At 46.9% G+C, this 18,629-nt stretch overlaps 1 protein-coding gene across 1 annotated transcript in view; it reads right to left on the reverse strand.

Annotated features, from left to right (window-relative positions):
- Positions 1-2,523: 2,523 nt before the first annotated feature.
- The window catches only part of SLC39A11 (solute carrier family 39 member 11), a gene marked incomplete in the record, with an annotated part of 234,009 nt that continues 217,903 nt past the window's right edge, over positions 2,524-18,629 (reverse strand). Inside the window, 1 exon segment of the mRNA XM_077458678.1 lies at positions 2,524-2,795. Within this exon segment, the coding sequence (XP_077314804.1) occupies positions 2,539-2,795 (257 nt within the window).

The raw sequence follows: 18,629 nt of genomic DNA on the forward strand, positions 1-18,629 counted from the left end.
GGGTCGGGGGGCCAAATCCAGCCCACCAGGCCATTTTATGTGGCCCTGGCACCTCTCCTGCAGTTGTGGCAACCTTCAACCCCCCCCCCCCCCACCTTATCTCAGCAAATCGGCAGCAGTGAGGACAGAACTCCTGTTCCAGATCCTGTGCATCTCCTCCGTGCAGCTGTTGACAGGCTTATCTCTGCTTCCCCCCCCCCCCCCCCAGTCTCTGCAGTCACATCAGAGTTCCTACAGGTCTTACGGCTCTCTTTGCAGCCACAGCACCTCTAGACTCAGCCTCCCCAGGTCCCCACATTCAGCGGACTCCAGCTCTCCTCTGGCCCTCCTCCAGACTCTGCACTTTGTGCTTCCCAGCTCCGCCACCAGTTCTTTCTGGCAGCGGAACGAGGTAAGGGGGGGGGGGTGCACTGTGTGATGTAAGGAAGGGTGGAGGGCTTGACTTCTGATGGTGGGGGAGGGCTCTTGACATCTGATGTAAGGAGGGGGGGGGGGGAGTGCTTTGGACATCTAGTTTTGGAGATACAACCGGCCTTTTGAGGGAAAACATAATGCATGTGTCAGCCCACGATGAAACAGAGCTGAAAACCCCTGCAGTAGAGCATCAGGGTGTTGCATTCTGTCCACGGCTGAAGAGCTTGGTTGGCAGGGGACAGAAGGGCTTCCAGGATACAATGTAGGTAATGCTGAGGCCTCCTATATGCAATGGATAAAACCACAAACCACCTTACCCCCAACCCAACCACAAACTGAGCCACAGTTTCAAAGCCAAGTATTTGCAGGGATCAGGGCTGGAGCCTGGCCCAAAATATTGGCATCGTAAAAGACTTCATGCCGGGCTCCTATTGCAGGCTACTAGTGGATTCTGAACTCCTATGGAATCAATGGCATGCCTAAAGTGACCCTTAAAATATAAAATAAATAACAGTAGTGGTTATAGAAAGGCACCACAAGATGCCTACAGGTACCCTTCATTAGGTTCGTTCTGTGCAGCCTGGGATCTTCCAAAATCTATTCACAATCTGCAAGTACACCATATAGCAGGGATATGCAATTAGCGGACCTCCAGCTGTTGCAGAACTTCAAGTCCCATGAGGCATAGCAAGACTCTGACAGCAATAAGCATGACACCCAGAGGCAGAGGCATGATGGGACTTGTAGTTTTGCAACAGCTGGAGGTCCGCTAATTGCAGATCCCTGCCATATAGCCAAAGCTGGTGGCCACCTGACCATCACACCAAAATCGGCTAGTTGGACATCCAATCTCACGACCCTTATTGTGCAAACATGGCTTTTCAGGTCAGAGGTAGAACCAACATTCCAACATGGCATCGTAAAAGACTTCATGCCAGGCTCCTATTGCAGGCTACCAGTGGATTCTGAACTCCTATGGAATCAATGGCATGCCTAAATTGAAGCTTAAAAAAATAATTAAATAACAGCAGTGCTTATAGGAAGGCACCACAAGATGCCTACAGGTAGCCTTCATTATGTTCGTTCTGTGTCCGGCCTGGGATCTCCCAAAATCTATCCACAATCTGCAAGTACACCATATAGCCAAAGCTGGTGGCCACCTGAGCATCACACCAAAATCAGCTAGTTGGACATCCACTCTCACGACCCTTATTGTGCAAACATGGCTTTTCAGGTCAGAGGTGGAACCAACATTCCCATTCATCCCAAAGGAGTTCAGTAAGGAATGAGGTCAGGACACTCGAGTTCCTCCTGATCACGCCATGCCTTTATGGAGCTGACTTTGTACACAGGAGACAGTCATGCCGAAACAGAAAAGGGCCTTCACCAAGCTGTTACCACAAGACTGGAAGAGCACAATTGTCTACATGATGTCTGTGTAAGATGTAGAACCTTTTAATGGAGACACCTGGACTCAATTTTTTGGAGGGGTGTCCATATACTTGACATACACAGCAGTGCATATGATGGTCAGAAGTCCACGTACGTTTGGTCAAATACTGTATGTACTTCAACATTGTCCATGACTCTGGGGACTCTACCCTGGGACTCTACTCTACCCTGGGACTCACTCTACCCTGGGACTCACTCTACCCTGGGACTCTACTCTACCCTGGGACTCTACTCTACCCTGGGACTCTACTCTACCCTGGGACTCTACTCTACCCTGGGACTCTACTCTACCCTGGGACTCTACTCTACCCTGGGACTCTACTCTACCCTGGGACTCACTCTACCCTGGGACTCACTCTACCCTGGGACTCACTCTACCCTGGGACTCACTCTACCCTGGGACTCACTCTACCCTGGGACTCACTCTACCCTGGGACTCACTCTACCCTGGGACTCACTCTACCCTGGGACTCTACTCTTCCAACTACCCAATAGCGCCTTTCTATTGGTTGTTGAGACTTCCTCAGCTATACTGTACATCAGACACGTAGATCTAGGGAAAAAAAGTGATTTTAAACACAGTTCTGAAACAAACACCCAGCTGTAAATTCATTTATTGTCACAAACCCTTCTGTGCTCCAGACAGAACTTTCTTAGTGCCATATATAGCTTTCAATGACCGGTGGTTCGATATACAGACTCTTTGGTGAACCATTCCCAAACATTGGTGATAATGATTGCAGATGGCCAGACACGAGTCTTACCTGGAATGTTGTGTATGGTGATGGCCAGGATGAGAAGCATGATCCGTCTCCAGCTGTTGCCACCTTTGTTGGTGGGTTCTCGGGAGCTCAGCAGTGACGGGTCATCTCCCGGAGAAGAAAGGGCCCCCTTTTTCCTCTGGTAAACATCGCCATTCTCAATCTTATCTGTAGATACAAAACAAAACATAGAAGTAATGGAGTGAGAACGCTGGATTCCAAAACTACAAACCTTTGACTTTAGCGTGCAGGAACTATATAAACATCCAGCGACAGTTACAAAACAGTTCAACTTATTAAACAAGACTCCTCTCCAATGAAGTTACGCTGATTTCACTGCATACTGTGAGCTTCTCACAAATGTGAATTAGTCATAGGGAACCCGCCTCATTTCCTGGCTGGAGGATGCCCATCTGCCAATGTCACCCACCAACAACCAGCGAGGTCAATGGTCCCATTCCCGTACATGGCTGGTTTGTCTTCACGTTCACCATGATTGATGCTGGATTTATTTTTTTTATGGGGGGGGGGTTTATTTGTTTAATAAAACTTGTCATAACTTGTGTCTGATTATTTACAACTGACTTTTTTGTGAATGAGTAGGGGTACCACGCGCCCCTGATTAATTCACAAAGGAATAGGGGGAACAGATATCTGGGGGCCTCTTTATTTTAAGGGGGCTTTGGGATTCCAAAAATTTCCCTACACCCCCACAACCACTGGGCCAGGGTTGTGGGGAAAAGGCCCTTGTCTTCATCAACACAAGGGAGGTCCCATGCCTGGTATGGTTCAGGAGGTGCCCTCACTCTTCTTTCCAGGCCTGCCAGGCTGAGCGTTTGGATTAAGGGTCTGATATGGACTTGAGAGAGGAACCCCCCACCATTATTCTTTTGTTTAGGGTAATCCCTTAAAATATGTACTAGATCCTGGGGCAATTCCCATTCCCCCCCCCCCCCCCCCCAAGCACCTCTCACCAATCCTTTGGCTATTAGCCTTAACAATTGGGAAATTGTCCTCTTCAACATGAAAAGGGGGCCATGTTGAGGCCATGTGACCTAGTAGGATTCAGAAGGCACAGTGTGGTTCAGAAGGTGCCCTTACCCTCTTTGTGGGCCTGCCAGGAGTGTTTGGATCAAAGGTCTAGAATGGACTTGGGGGGGACACAACATTATTTGTTTGGGGTACCCCCTTAAAATCTGTACTAGATCCAAAGAGTCTAGAGCAGTGCCCAACCTCCCACCCCCCAGACATTTTTGTAAAAAAAAATTGGGAAATTTGATTGGACAGATTTAGCTCCCACCGACTTCAATGGGGTTTGGATCTGACATCCGAACTTGTGATACGTTCGGCTGAATCTCAGCAAACCGAACACGGAAGGAGGACACAGGAGGAGAGGAGGACATGGAAGGAGGACACAGGAAGAGGGGTGGACATGGAAGACCGACACAGGAGGAAAGGAGGACATGGAAGGAGGACACAGGAGGAGAGGAGGACATGGAAGGAGTACACAGGAGGAAAGGAGGACATGGAAGGAGGACACAGGAGGACATGGAAGGAGGACACAGGAGGACATGGAAGGAGGACACAGGAGGACATGGAAGGAGGACACAGGAGGAGGACACAGGAGGAGAGGAGGACATGGAAGGAGGACACAGGAAGAGGGGTGGACATGGAAGATGGACACAGGAGGAGAGGAGGACATGGAAGGAAGACACAGCAGGAGAAGAAGACATGGAAGGAGGACACAGGAGGAGAGGAGGACATGGAAGGAGGACACAGGAGGAGAAGAGGACATGGAAGGAGAAAACAGGAGGACATGGGAGGACAGCCCACCACATAGTAAGTGCCGGACCTCCCGGGGGGTGCTGGATGACAGTGGCGTGAGCCCCGCGTCTGCCCCTGGTGTGGGGGGTGGGGGTGGAGGGTGAATCAGCGTTGCACCGCCCGGGAGAAAGGGGAGTAGTGCTGGTTCATTGCCGCCCCCCCCCAGAAGAAAAGCCCACCAGCTGCCACTGAGGCTGGATATATTAACGTTTGTATAATTTTGTGTCGAGGTTCACTTAATTAACTGCGGCAGCTTCGGCAGAAGAGTAACTTTTTTGGGAGATATTTAAATGAGATTTCTTGTGTATCATTATTTTCATGTGATAACAAAGCAAGGTCCTCTGTAATTAGCAATCCTCAGACTGCCAGGCGAGCCTCAGCTGTGTAGTCAGCTCTCCAAATTAGTGAGGCATGAGAAGCATTGCTGCACTCTTCAGATCCCCCCCCCCCCCTTCCCACACAAATCACTTGTCTGAGACTTCTATTCTTGCTACAAATGGAACCTCTAAAGATCTGTCTGGGTTACATTTTAGTCTCTCACGTTAGATCTTCAAATGTTACTAAAAAAATTTTGCAGACTAGTAAAGATCTGCAAACCGCCTGTGATTAGGAGGACCGGGCTGAACGACATACATCTCAGGAGCCAACAGGCTCAATTCACAAAGCTTCCACACATGGATAAGAGAATAAAGAAAGAAGAACTGCGCTTGTAAAAATAAAGTGACCAAATAACAAATCAATTATCCAAGCAGTAACTCTCCTGTGATATATAAACAAAGCCCCATAACAAATCAAAAAACATCTACAGAGTCGCACTGTATAAATGATCGCCCATATGTAACAAATAATAAGTAATATTAAAAATAGTCCAAAATAGTGAAATAATTTTAAAGGTGAGAGTATTCTTGTCAGTGCATCAACATTGCCACCCGGAATGTGTAAATCATTTGAAGCACCACCAATTCAGACAAAAGCAGCTCACACAGACCTCCTACTATGGAAGATCAATGACACTTGTGGCTACACACCCAGCCAGGGGCTTTTGGTACCGTCTGAAGATCCTCTCAAGACATGGATGTAGACCGACCAGATAATGTTTTCATAGGTTATCCCCAAAATATAAAGGGCTCCACGTATTACAAAATCATTATTCAAATAGATCAAAATTGCACGTACATCAAAAAAAGGATTAAAAACTGCCTTGATAATCTTGCAGGCCGGCGATACGGCAGCAACTCGTCCTTCTGAGACTCTAGGAACGCGCTGACGTCAGTACATTGCTCCGTCCTGCGCGTTTCGTCATATGGTGACGTCGTCCGGGGCACGGCACCGCACGACGAAACACGTAGAAATCGTCACGTTCTTTAAGTCCCGGAAGGATGGGCTGATGCTGGATCACCGGCCGGCAAGATTGATATTAAGTAGGGTTGTCCCAATACCACTTTTTTAAGACCGCGTACAAGTACTAATACTTTTTTTCAAGTACTTGCCGACCCTGTTTAATGACACCTTTTTTTGTCACGTGACTGTGGCTCTAATATGCAGCACTGATGAGGCGTGGACTGAATCAGTAGCTTTTATTTATTTATTTTTTTACAATATTTATTTATATATATATATATATATATATATATATATATATATATATATTTATATATTTATATTAGTATATACAGGTTTTTTTATAGCGCCAACAGTTTGCTCAGAGCTTTACAACATGAGGGCAGACATTACAGTTACATTACAATTTGGTACAAAAAGAATCAGAGGGCCCTGCTCGTTAGCTTATGTTAGGACCTGGGCTTGAACCTGGGACCTCTGGTGTGTCTGGCAGTGACTCTGCTTACTGAGCCACCTGGAATGCTGGACAGCTCCTTGGACAGCTCCTTGGACAGCTCCTTGGACAGCTCCTTGGACAGCTCCTTGGACAATTCCTTTAGTGATCTTGTCTTGAATCTTGTTTGCCTTGAACCTTGAACCCTTTGCTCCTCCCATGAACTTCCTATATAAGCCATGTCTCTGCACTTCCTCCTTGCCAGAATATTGTGCCATCTCCAGCCTGTATCTCGTTCCCATCTTCGCTGCTGCCGCTTATATTTACTACTGCTTGTTATCGACCCTTGGCTTGTTCCACGACTACGCTTCTGCCTGATCCCAATCTGCAACAACTCGTTACCGACCTTTTTGGCTTGCTTACTGACCACGCTCTAGTTTGATCCTTACCTGTTCTTCCGCTACTGAACCCCGGCTTGCTCACCTCCTGGTGGGGCTATCCTGAGGACCGTGACCTGGCACTAACACGCAGCCAAGCCCATCTCCACCTTTGGGAGCTCTGGTGAATACCGGTTAGTGCTTAGACCCCGCACCTCAGGTGAACCCGTGCCATCAGCCAGGGTGACCTGTGTGAATATCTGCTCTGCTGCTATAGCTATTGGTCTCTGAGCCTGACTCCAGATCGTGACAGCTTACAATCTAAAAAAAAATATATATATATATATATATATAACCCTGTTGGGGGGGGTGGGCTTTGGTGAGATGGAAGTGGTCTAAACAGACCCCTGACATCTCCCCTTTGAGACATGGAAAGGGACTGAGGATAGAGAATCCCCAATCCCTTTCTCAGCAGCCTCAGCTGCACTCAAGATGAATGGACAGGACACAGCGGCTCATTTATACATGCGGTGCCTTCAGGTAAGTGATCTGCTTTCCAATTGTTCTTCGGAGGGCATTTGATTGGCAGTGAGGACTTTTATTGGTTTTCTCACCGCCTGTTTTAACGCTTTAAACCCTGCACCAGCGCATCGCACCCTCCTGCACTGCACACGGTTCAGGGCTTCCCCATTCAACTGAAAAGGACACATTCGGAGGGAAATACTACTCTTCATACGTGGCAGCAGGGAATTTTTTTTCTGTGCCATAATGCAAAGCATAGTGGCCATGGCATATGTATAAGCCCATCCGCTACCTTTGCGGTTTAAAGTGGTTGTAAAGCCAGAAGGTGCATTCTATGCATTAGGATAAAAAGCCTTCTGTGTGCAGCAGCCACCCTCACCCCCCCCTAATACTTACCTGAGCCTCATTTCAATCCATCAATGATGCAGGAGTGTCTTTCCTGCCCAGGCAGCGCAGCACCATTGGCTCCCGCTGGCTGGTGTCAATCAAAGTCAGTGAGGACTATGGGGCCGAACCATGGCTCCCTGTCTGAATGGACACACAGAGCAGTGGCTCGGCTCAGCTGCCACCATAGCAAGCCGCTTGCTGTGGGAGCACTCGGCAGGAGGATGGGCCCGGGAGCGCCAGCGAGGGACCCTATAAAAAGCGGATCGGGGCCGCTCTGTGCAAAAACCATTACACAGAGCAGGCCAGTATAACATGTTTGTTATTTTTAAAGAAACAAAAAACTGAGACTTTAGTATCACTTTAAGTGGAAGCGGTTGGGGATGGTAAAAACACACAAAATCCATAAATCCTGGGACTTAGCTCAATGCGTTTCGTGGCTCACCGTCCACTTCCTCAGGAGGAGATGCAAGGTGCATTTTATTGTCATTTATTTGTATCAATAAATGTGCAATTTATGTGGTTTGATTAGATAACTATTATAAGTCATGTGCGTCATTTAAAGTCCCAGGATTTATGGATTTTGCATAGATATTTATTTAGGGATGGAGGCAAGACCACAATTTTTTTTTTACAGATTAACAGGTTATTTTTTTTTACAAGAAGAACCGTTCAATTTTGCCCAACCATAAGCATTTCTGGCTGGGGTGGGGGCTGCTGTGGTCTGGGCTGGGGGGGGGGGGGGGGGGGGGTCGGGGATGCTTTTGTTGGAAAGCCTGTGGTGATGAGCCCCTGAAGTGGCAGTTCAGGGGTGCCTTACGTTCACTGTGATCCGTCACTTTGATATTTGGCACCATGGCCACCTCACCAAAGATACGCCTTTTCACACCTGCCTCTAGGGCCGGGCCCTTTGGCTAGGACCAGAGGAATTTTTGATTCAAGGCCGGAGGGCCTGGTCATTGTATCACACAATGGCCACCTTTTCACTCTCCCTCTTCACTATCCCTTCCCCACTTTATTTATTTTTATGTGTGTCACGTTTTATGTTTGTCACTGCACGTGTGGCGAGTAGGGTGTAGGTCCTCGGGCCAACCCTGAAAGTCTTGTGGGAGGGTGGACATAGGCCTTCTGGCTTGGTTCGCCCTCTCTCTCTGGGGGTCTTCCTTCGGGGGGAGCCTCTACCCTAGTACCTGGGTGGGTCTGTTTCGGCAGACCTTCCGGAGAAAGGCGCTCGTCTGGTTTCGTCCAGATGGGCCATGTATGGTACCTCAGTCCCCGTCTGGAGCCGGGGGATCAGGGTAAGGTCCTTCCTAGTGGAGGACAGTCGGACACCCGTTGCACGTTTTTTTGTGTTCACTCTTGATGTGTGTGCACTTTTTTTGGCACCGGGTGGAAGTTTTTGGGTGTGTTTTGCACGCCACAGGCTTTTAAGAAAAAAATAAATAATTGGTGTTGATGAAGCCTTAGCAGTCCTTCGATGTAGTGGCTGCATTTGATTTCTTAACCCCCAACAACACTTCCTGCCCCTAGGGTGACAAGGAAGGAGACAGGAACAGAGCGTTGCCATCCTATCGCAGGAAGTGCCTAAACAAAGACTTTCATGGCAGGATCATAAGGGTCTATTTTAATGAAGGCTGCAAATTTGAAAGCACTGAAAACGACTTTTGAAAAAACAATAATGTGTTAATGCTGATACGAGATTTGGGTGGATGAGTTCACATCTACACAACAGTGAGGGCATTCAGGCTAGAACCGAACACCGTCCATTCTCATCTGACTGCACCTGCCTCTATATAGATCTTTATATCACTAGAGGGATCACCAGCAGGAGGAAGAAGGTCCCGAGTCCTCTATATAGATCTTTATAATCACCAGAGGGGTCACCAGACTGGTTCATCAAGTCTGCCTCTTTTTATTAGTTTAGTGTTTGTTTTTTCTTTTTTTAACCTTTCAATTGTAGGGGGGTGAGGGACAGGGACTTTCATCTAGTTTAATCTAGGGCATGTGGTGCAGATTGATTCTAGAGGCCATTTTTCATCAATTCACCACTTTAGAGGAACATTCTTCCCACTGACAACCAATGAAACGGTTTTAGCAACGTTTCCACGAGACCTGAATGTTATTTCAAGGGTTCCTCTGGAGTTGAGAAGAGCTGATATAGAGGAATCAGGACTTCCTTCTTCCCGCTGGTGACTCTTCTAGTAATATAAAGATCTATACAGAGGAATCAGGACCTCCTTCCTCCTGCTGGTAACTATTCTAGTAATATAAGTGATATAAAGATCTAATCAAATCTAATCAGGACCTCCTTCTTCCTGCTAGTGGTCCCTCTAATGATATAAAGATCTATATAGAAGAATCAGGACCTCCTTCCTCCTGCTGGTGACCCCTCTAGTGATATAAAGATCTCTATAGAGGAATCAGGACCTCCTTCCTCTGGCTGGTGACCCCTCTAGTGATATAAAGATCTATATAGAGGAATCAGGACCTCCTTCCTCCTGCTGGTGACCCCTCTAGTGATATAAAGATCTATTTAGAAAAATCAGGACCTCCTTCCTCTGGCTGGTGACCCCTCTAGTGATATAAAGATCTATATAGAGGAATCAGGACCTCCTTCCTCCTGCTGGTGACCCCTCTAGTGATATAAAGATCTATATAGAGGGATCAGGACCTCCTTCCTCCTGCTGGTGACCCCTCTAGGGATATAAAGATCTATATAGAGGAATCGGGACCTCCTTCCTCCTGCTGGTGACCCCTCTAGTGATATAAAGATCTCTATAGAGGAATCAGGACCTCCTTCCTCCTGCTGGTGACCCCTCTAGTGATATAAAGATCTATATAGAGGGATCAGGACCTCATTCCTCCTGCTGGTGACCCCTCTAGTGATATAAAGATCTATTTAGAGAAATCAGGACCTCCTTCCTCCTGCTGGTGACCCCTCTAGTGATATAAAGATCTATATAGAGGAATCAGGACCTCCTTCCTCCTGCTGGTGACCCCTCTAGTGATATAAAGATCTCTATAGAGGAATCAGTACCTTCTTCCTCTTGCTGGTGACTCTTCTAGTGATATAAAGATCTATATAGAGAAATCAGGACCTCCTTCCTCCATCAGAGAATTCCCTCTCGCTGAGTGAATAGTTTAGGATTCATACACATCGAACAGCCGTTTTCCATTGCTAGGAAAGGAGGAGTCGGAGCCACTACAAGTAGGATGATAACACAATCTCTGACACTTTGCTGATGGCTGTGAGAGGCGTCAGACAGCTGTTACTCCCTAGATCTGCCAGAGTTTGAGGCCTTGTGAAGTCTAAGCAGACAGTGTTTTGATCCGGAGCCAATTAGTTTGCCATCCAGGTGACTTGCACTAGCAAAAAATAAAAAGGTAAGACTTCAGTTTGCAGCTTCGAAAAAGACGTCTGCAATGAGCGGCAACCTGCAGCCCGTCAGCCTGGAGGGGGCTATGCAACCGGGATGGCTTTTATTTCATTATTATTTTCCTGTTGCTCCGTTCAGTCTGGCTGACGGCAGTTTTGAAGCTCAAATACTTTCCAAGATCTGAAGTTCATACTTGCTGACAGTATAAAAGGAGGCTATTGTTCAAATAATGATCATATTATAATATATATATCTATATATATATATAGGTAGATATCTATATCTATATATATATATATATATATATATAGACATTCTACCCCAACGAAATACTCACCCTAGTACCATGATCTACTGGAACTATATTACTGGGAGGGCACACTGCTCACTTTGCTGCTGCTTTTAGTTCCACCTCTTTATGCACGGGAATGAGATCTCACCTCAAGCTCCTATATGCAGCTAACGCGGTTTTTTTTTGCTTTTTTTTACGTTTCGGATACAGTGTGGGAGGGTTAGAACCCCTGTCGACTATTATTCCTGTCTGTGTCCCTATACGAGAGATTTCTGCTTGCTTCCCACCTATTTGATTGGTGTCAGAGAAAAACAAAAAAAGTGAGGAAGAAAAACTCCCCAGCAGAAACACAAGCAACCATAAAAACACGACTAAGGTTTAGAACACTAGAGTTCAATGTATTTATAAAGTACAGCCCTAGCAATCATCAGAGGAACGCACATAATAGTTATATGTAACACTATAGAGAACAGTCAGAGACTATTGGAGATAGCAGATAGTTAGAGAGCGGAGACATGCTACATAGATTGCTGGATATTGGGGACATACCACAGGAGATGGTGGGAGACTGCAGACATACTACAGGAGAGGGTCAGAGACTGTGGGACATATTACATGGTATGGTCAGCACATGAGATCTACTACAGAAGTTGCTGGAGACTGAGGGCATGCTACAGGGGACATTAAGGGACTAGAAATGCATTAGAAAAAAAAGAGCATCTTGGAGATTCAGAGTGTCTCAGAAGTAAAGATGGGCAGAGGTTTCCCAATCTGTGAAAAGTTGAGTTTAAAAATCGTCCAACAATAAGGTTCCTCAACGTAAAATTGCAAAGACTTTAAATCCATCATCATCTACAGTATATAATATCAGCAAGAGAGTCCAAGAATCTGGCGAAATCTCTGTGTGAAGGCACAAGGTCAAAAGGCAATATTAGAGGTCAGTGCTCTTTGGGCCCTCTGCACGGGTTTAAAGCGGGAGTCCGCATTTTTTTTTTTTTTTAAAAGCCAGCAGCTACAAATACTGCAGTTGCTGACTTTAAAAAAAGTGACACTTACCTGTCCAGGGCGCCCGCAATGTCGGCACCCGAAGCCGATCTCTCGATCGTCTCTCGGGTGCTGCCGCCGCCATCTTGGGTATGGGAATCAGGAAGTGGAGCCTTTCGGCTTCATTTCCCGGTTCCCTACTGCGCATGCGCAAGTCGCGCTGCGCAATAAGGATGGACCCGCTGCCTCTGGGATCTGTGTGTTTCCCAGCAGGCAGCGGGGGACTTTCGGAAAGGGGCGTAATCTACGCCCCTTTCCGCAGAGAGATATTCCGGAAGTGGGTGCAGATACCTGTACTGTACAGGTATTTGCACCCCCTCCCCCCTGAAAGGTGCCAATTGTGGCGCCGGAGGGGGGGAGAATTCCAATGAGCGGAAGGTCCACTTTAGGGTGGACCTCCGCTTTAAGAATACTTCCAATAATCACTGTGAACACAGCTCGCCGTGCCATCCAAAAATACAAGTTAAAGCTCTATCATACAAAGAAGCCATATACACCGTTGTCCTCCCATGGCCAAAACTCATTTAAAATGGTCTGTTGCAAAGTTGAAAACAGTTCTCTGAACCAAAGATCATTTAAAATGGTCTGTTGCAAAGTGGAAAACAGTTCTCTGAACCAAAGATCATTTAAAATGGTCTGTTGCAAAGTGGTAAACTGTTCTGTTTTCAGACTAATCAAAATGTGATATTCTTTTTGGCAACCATGGGCACCGTGGTCTCCAGACTAAAGAGAAGGGGGTAAAAATGGTGCAGCACTAACTGTAATACAAGTACATAATAACATTCCCTATAATATCCAGGTAGGTTTTTGCTAGAGCAGAGATCATGTGTCATAAGCGTAGAGAGACCGCCACCAACACCCAAAACACACTGCCTCTTACCCTCAAATGGAATATATAGGTTATTGACCAAACATCAGCTCCAACAGCAAACAGCCTCAGGGATCATTTCCAGCATTTCCACCACAGTAGCCAAAGTCTCAAATGGACATAAAAGAAAGACTCTAGTCCTGACATCCCATAAAAAGTTTTAATGTAATAAGATCCAAATTAATACACTCACATTGCAGGAATAAAAACTCGCATGATAGAAACGACCAGCATTTCAAACCCACAAAATGGCCACGGTGTCCCGGCATATATTCACGTCACACATCTGACCCCGACCTACGTGTTTCGTCATCCAATGACGTTGTCGGGGCGAAGTCATTAAAGAGGAGAGGGACCTTTCGGCTTATTATTGGTGCTCAGTTCAAAAGCTGGCATCTCTGATATGGGGTGCGTGTAAAATTGGTGCATATGGAATGGGAAGTTTGCACATCTGGAAAAGAACCATCAATGCTGAGGACTTATAAATGATCAAAGCAAGATTACAGATTATGTTTGGCTCCTGTGATATAGACAAGGTAAGATTATGCAAATAAGCACTTGAATGTGTCCCCGGGTGACTACCAACAACAGATAAATTGGAAAATGGACCACGCCAACCTCATGACTTTTAATTGACAATAACGCTCTTCTAAAGTGTATAATCCTATTGAGAATAGCAGCAGTGATTAGCAGCAGGGGTGGGGGGCATTTGGCTCAATAGAAAGAAGCCGACAAGAAGGGAATGACCATTCTATAATGAGGAAAGTACAAAACAAGAGAAGATCAATCAACAGATTGTCATCGGGACCGATAATGAGCCCAACAAGGCAGAAGGTATTGAACGCTGATGATGATCGATTGCAGCTGATCCCCAGGAATATGGAAGAAAGCAAGTAACAAATCACTGAGCACCTCTCTGATAGCAGAGAACAATGTGACAATGAATAATGAACACAGCTGGATGTAGAATGAAAAGAAGCACTTAGGGCTTAGTTTATACTAAGTGGTTGGGTTGAAAAAAAAGACAGAGGTCCATCCCTTTTAACCTGTGTGGGATTTTTTTGCTTAAACAATTCTCATAGCCCTGAAGTTAACAACACTTTCATTTTTTTCTTCTTGGAGAAGGCAGTTCCCAAAGACTTACTGCTCTAACTGTAAAAAAAAAAAAAAAAAAACCCTTGTTTTTTTTGTTCCAGCATGACATTATACAAAGCCAACTCCATAAAGAAATGGTGTGACCGGTTTGGTGTGGAGGAACTTGAGTGTCCTACATAGAACCCTGACCTCATCCGTACTGAACACCTTTGGGATAGATTGGAAACCGATGGCGAGCCAGGTCTTCTCATCCAACATCAGTCCTGTCCTTGGAAGTTCATGATTAAAGACCTCTATCCATATTGGCAATAGGATCACCCCACTCCAAAATGGATACACTAGATGGCCCAAAGGATGTGGACCTCCTCCTTCCCAGGTTTGGGAGTCTCCAGCGAAGGGTACTGTTAATACTCCATCATACAAGGACTTTGTAGACAATGGTGCTCTTCCAGCCTTGCGTAACAGTTTGGGAAAGACCCTTTTCTGTTCCCCCCATGTGCCCCATGTGTACAAAGCCCGCCATAAAGACATGGTGTGACCAGTTTAGAACTTGAGTGTCCTGTACAGAGCCCTGACCTCAACCCTACTGAACACCTGGGATGAATTGGAATGCAGATGGTAAGTCAGGACTTCTCCTACAACATCAGTACCTGACTTCAACATTACCGATATCCTTTGGGATGAATTGGAACACTGATGGTGAGCCAGGTCTTCTTATCCATCATCAAACCTTGACCTCAACCCTGTTAAACACCTTTGGCATGAATGGGAATGTTGGAACGCTGATGGGGAGCCAGATCTTCTTATCCAACATCAGTACTTGACCTCAACCCATCTGAACACCTTTGGAATGAATTGGAATGCCAATGGTGAGTCAGGTCTTCTCACCCAACATCAGTACTTGACTTCAACCCAACTGAACACCTTTGGGATTATTTGGAATGTCACTAGTGAGCCAGGTCTTCTCACCCAACCTCGGTACCTGACCTCAACCCTACTGAGCACCTGCGGCATGAATTGGAATGCAGATGGTGAGCGAGGTCTTCTTATCCAAACTTACTACCTGACCTCAACCCAACTGAACACATTTGGGATTATTTGGAATGTCACTAGTGAGCCAGGTCTTCTCACCCAACCTCGGTACCGGACCTCAACCCTACTGAGCACCTGCGGCATGAATTGGAATGCAGATGGTGAGCGAGGTCTTCTTATCCAAACTTACTACCTGACCTCAACCCAACTGAACACATTTGGGATTATTTGGAATGTCGCTAGTGAGCCAGGTCTTCTCACCCAACCTCAGTACCTGACCTCAACCCTACTGAGCACCTGCGGCATGAATTGGAATGCAGATGGTGAGCGAGGTCTTCTTATCCAAACTTACTACCTGACCTCAACCCAACTGAACACATTTGGGATTATTTGGAATGTCGCTAGTGAGCCAGGTCTTCTCACCCAACCTCAGTACCTGACCTCAACCCTACTGAGCACCTGCGGCATGAATTGGAATGCTGATGGTGAGCCAGATCTTCTTATCCAAAATTAGTACCCGACCTCGACCCAAATGAACACCTTTGGGATGAACTGGAATGCCAATAGTGAGTCACGTCTTCTCATCCAACATCAGTACTTGACTTCAACCCAACTGAACACCTTTAGGATTATTTTAAATGCCGATACTGAGCCAGGTCTTCTCACCCAACATCATTACCTGACCTTAATCCAACTGAACATCTTTGGGATGAAATTAAATGCAGATGGTGAGTCAGGTCTTCTCACCCAACATCAGTACTTGACTTCAACCCAACTAAACACCTTTGGGATGAACAGGAATGCTGATGGCGAGTTAGGTCTTCTCGTCCAACATCAGTACCTGACCTCACAAATGGGGAAACATTCCCACAGACATACACTAGCATAATAACATTTCGAAGAGATGACTCGTTGGAGCAGACACAGACTGCAATGCTGGGTCATTGAGATGGCACCAGTGAGGGACATGCACAGCCGAGTTAGGGCGAGTTCAAAGCAGCCTCAGAGGACCAAAAAAGAAAACCATTAAGGGTCCCAATCCCAGTTGCTTGTAGAAGGGGACCTTGTACAGCCCTGAAACAGCTTATGTTAGCAGGAACTAATAATGGCGCGTACACGCGATCGGAATTCTCGTCGGAAAAAGCTCTGATGGTTTTCCCGACGGAATTCGGCTCAAGAACCCGCTATCAATTTTTGGCTGGCGGAAATTCGGACAGCTAAATTCCGATGGAGCGTACACACGGTCACATTTTCCGATGAAAAGCTCTCATGTCTTTTTCATCGGGCAAAAATGAGGTCCTCTATATGTTGATGAAAGCCGGTTCCCACCACTGTAATGGTTACAATTATGAACCTGTTAGGGTGGCGGGGTATTTGCTATTTTTGTGTACTGCTCCTCCCCCCACCCCCTCCCCGACTCCTCAGCTCCGATGGCGTATTCGCTGTGATATACACTCGTCAATAGACAATAACAAGCATTTACCACATGACTCTACGACTAGAGGAGCCCGCTGGAGCTGCTATCTTGTACGTGGCGGGAGGGCCATTGTTGCCGTTTGCATTGTGCCTGATTAGGGCTGCAGTTAATGGACTATGTGATGCTGAGAGACGCGAATGACAATCACTTCAGAGGAGACAGAGTTATTTAAAAAAACGCAGATAATCCGAAACTACAAAAAAAGCCCAAAAATAAATAAAGAAAATTAAGAAAAGAATTGCCTGGCTTTTAGAATTAACAAAAAAGCAGTTTTTGACTTTACTGAATGACGGCCAGCATCCATCAATGGCGCCAGTTGGAGGAGCAGAGCTCCATCAATGGCGCCAGTTGGAGGAGCAGAGCTCCATCAATGGCCCCAGTTGGAGGAGCAGAGCTCCATCAATGGCCCCAGTTGGAGGAGAAGAGCTCCATCAATGGCCCCAGTTGGAGGAGCAGAGCTCCATCAATGGCCCCAGTTGGAGGAGAAGAGCTCCATCAATGGCCCCATTTGGACGAGCAGAGCTCCATCACTGGCCCCAGTTGGACGAGTAGAGCTCCATCACTGGTGCCAGTTGGACGAGTAGAGCTCCATCACTGGTGCCAGTTGGACGAGTAGAGCTCCATCACTGGTGCCAGTTGGACGAGTAGAGCTCCATCACTGGTGCCAGTTGGACGAGTAGAGCTCCATCACTGGTGCCAGTTGGACGAGTAGAGCTCCATCACTGGTGCCAGTTGGACGAGTAGAGCTCCATCACTGGTGACAGTTGGACGAGTAGAGCTCCATCACTGGTGCCAGTTGGACGAGTAGAGCTCCATCACTGGTGCCAGTTGGACGAGTAGAGCTCCATCACTGGTGCCAGTTGGATGAGTAGAGCTCCATCACTGGTGCCAGTTGGACAAGTAGAGCTCCATCAATGGCCCCAGTTGGAGGAGCAGAGCTCCATCAATGGCCCCAGTTGGAGGAGCAGAGCTCCATCAATGGCCCCAGTTGGACGAGTAGAGCTCCATCACTGGTGCCAGTTGGACGAGTAGAGCTCCATCACTGGTGCCAGTTGGACAAGTAGAGCTCCATCACTGGTGCCAGTTGGACGAGTAGAACTCCATCACTGGTGCCAGTTGGACGAGTAGAGCTCCATCACTGGTGCCAGTTGGACGAGTAGAGCTCCATCACTGGCCCCAGTTGGAGGAGCAGAGCTCCATCAATGGCCCGAGTTGGAGGAGCAGAGCTCCATCAATGGCCCCAGTTGGAGGAGCAGAGCTCCATCAATGGCCCCAGTTGGAGGAGCAGAGCTCCATTAATGGTGCCAGTTGGAGAAGTAGAGCTCCATTAATGGTGCCAGTTGGAGAAGTGGAGCTCCATCATTGGTGCCAGTTGGAGAAGCAGTGCCCCTAGGGCTGAATAAATGAAAGCAAGGGGCCTGCATCTGGCCCTGGGCCACAGTTTGGAGACACCTGCTCTAGAGAAAAGGGGTCTCTACGTACGCTTTCTGTGGGCACCGTGGTCACATGATCTCCCCACCGGCCAGTTTCAGTAAAGTGGAGAGATCGTTGACTATGGCTACAACAACTGGATAGTGACATCACCTATAGACTTTTTTTTAAGTTGACAACACTTTCAGTTAGTACCACTTCTGGGGGGAGGGAGTTCCACAGTTTTACTGCTCTAACAGTAAAGAACCCTTTCCTCAATCTAAGGTCAGAGCTCCTTTCTTCCTCTTCAATGACCTTAGGAGTAAACAGCTCATTACAATTACTGGCATCAGCTTTGATATATTTGTACTTTGTAACCATATCTCCTCTTAAAGTGGAACAGAAGTCATTTTATAACAGTCGGTGGGGGGGGGGGCAGGCAGGATATAATGGCAGAAGAGACATGCAATGTCTTTTCCTGAAACATAAGACACCTACCTGCCTGCTCTCAATCTTCTGCGGTGTG

The sequence above is a fragment of the Lithobates pipiens genome, unplaced genomic scaffold (genome assembly GCF_037356315.1).
Source record: "Lithobates pipiens isolate NorthernLeopardFrog02 unplaced genomic scaffold, aLitPip1_a1.2 Scaffold_28, whole genome shotgun sequence".
NCBI lineage: Eukaryota > Metazoa > Chordata > Amphibia > Anura > Ranidae > Lithobates > Lithobates pipiens.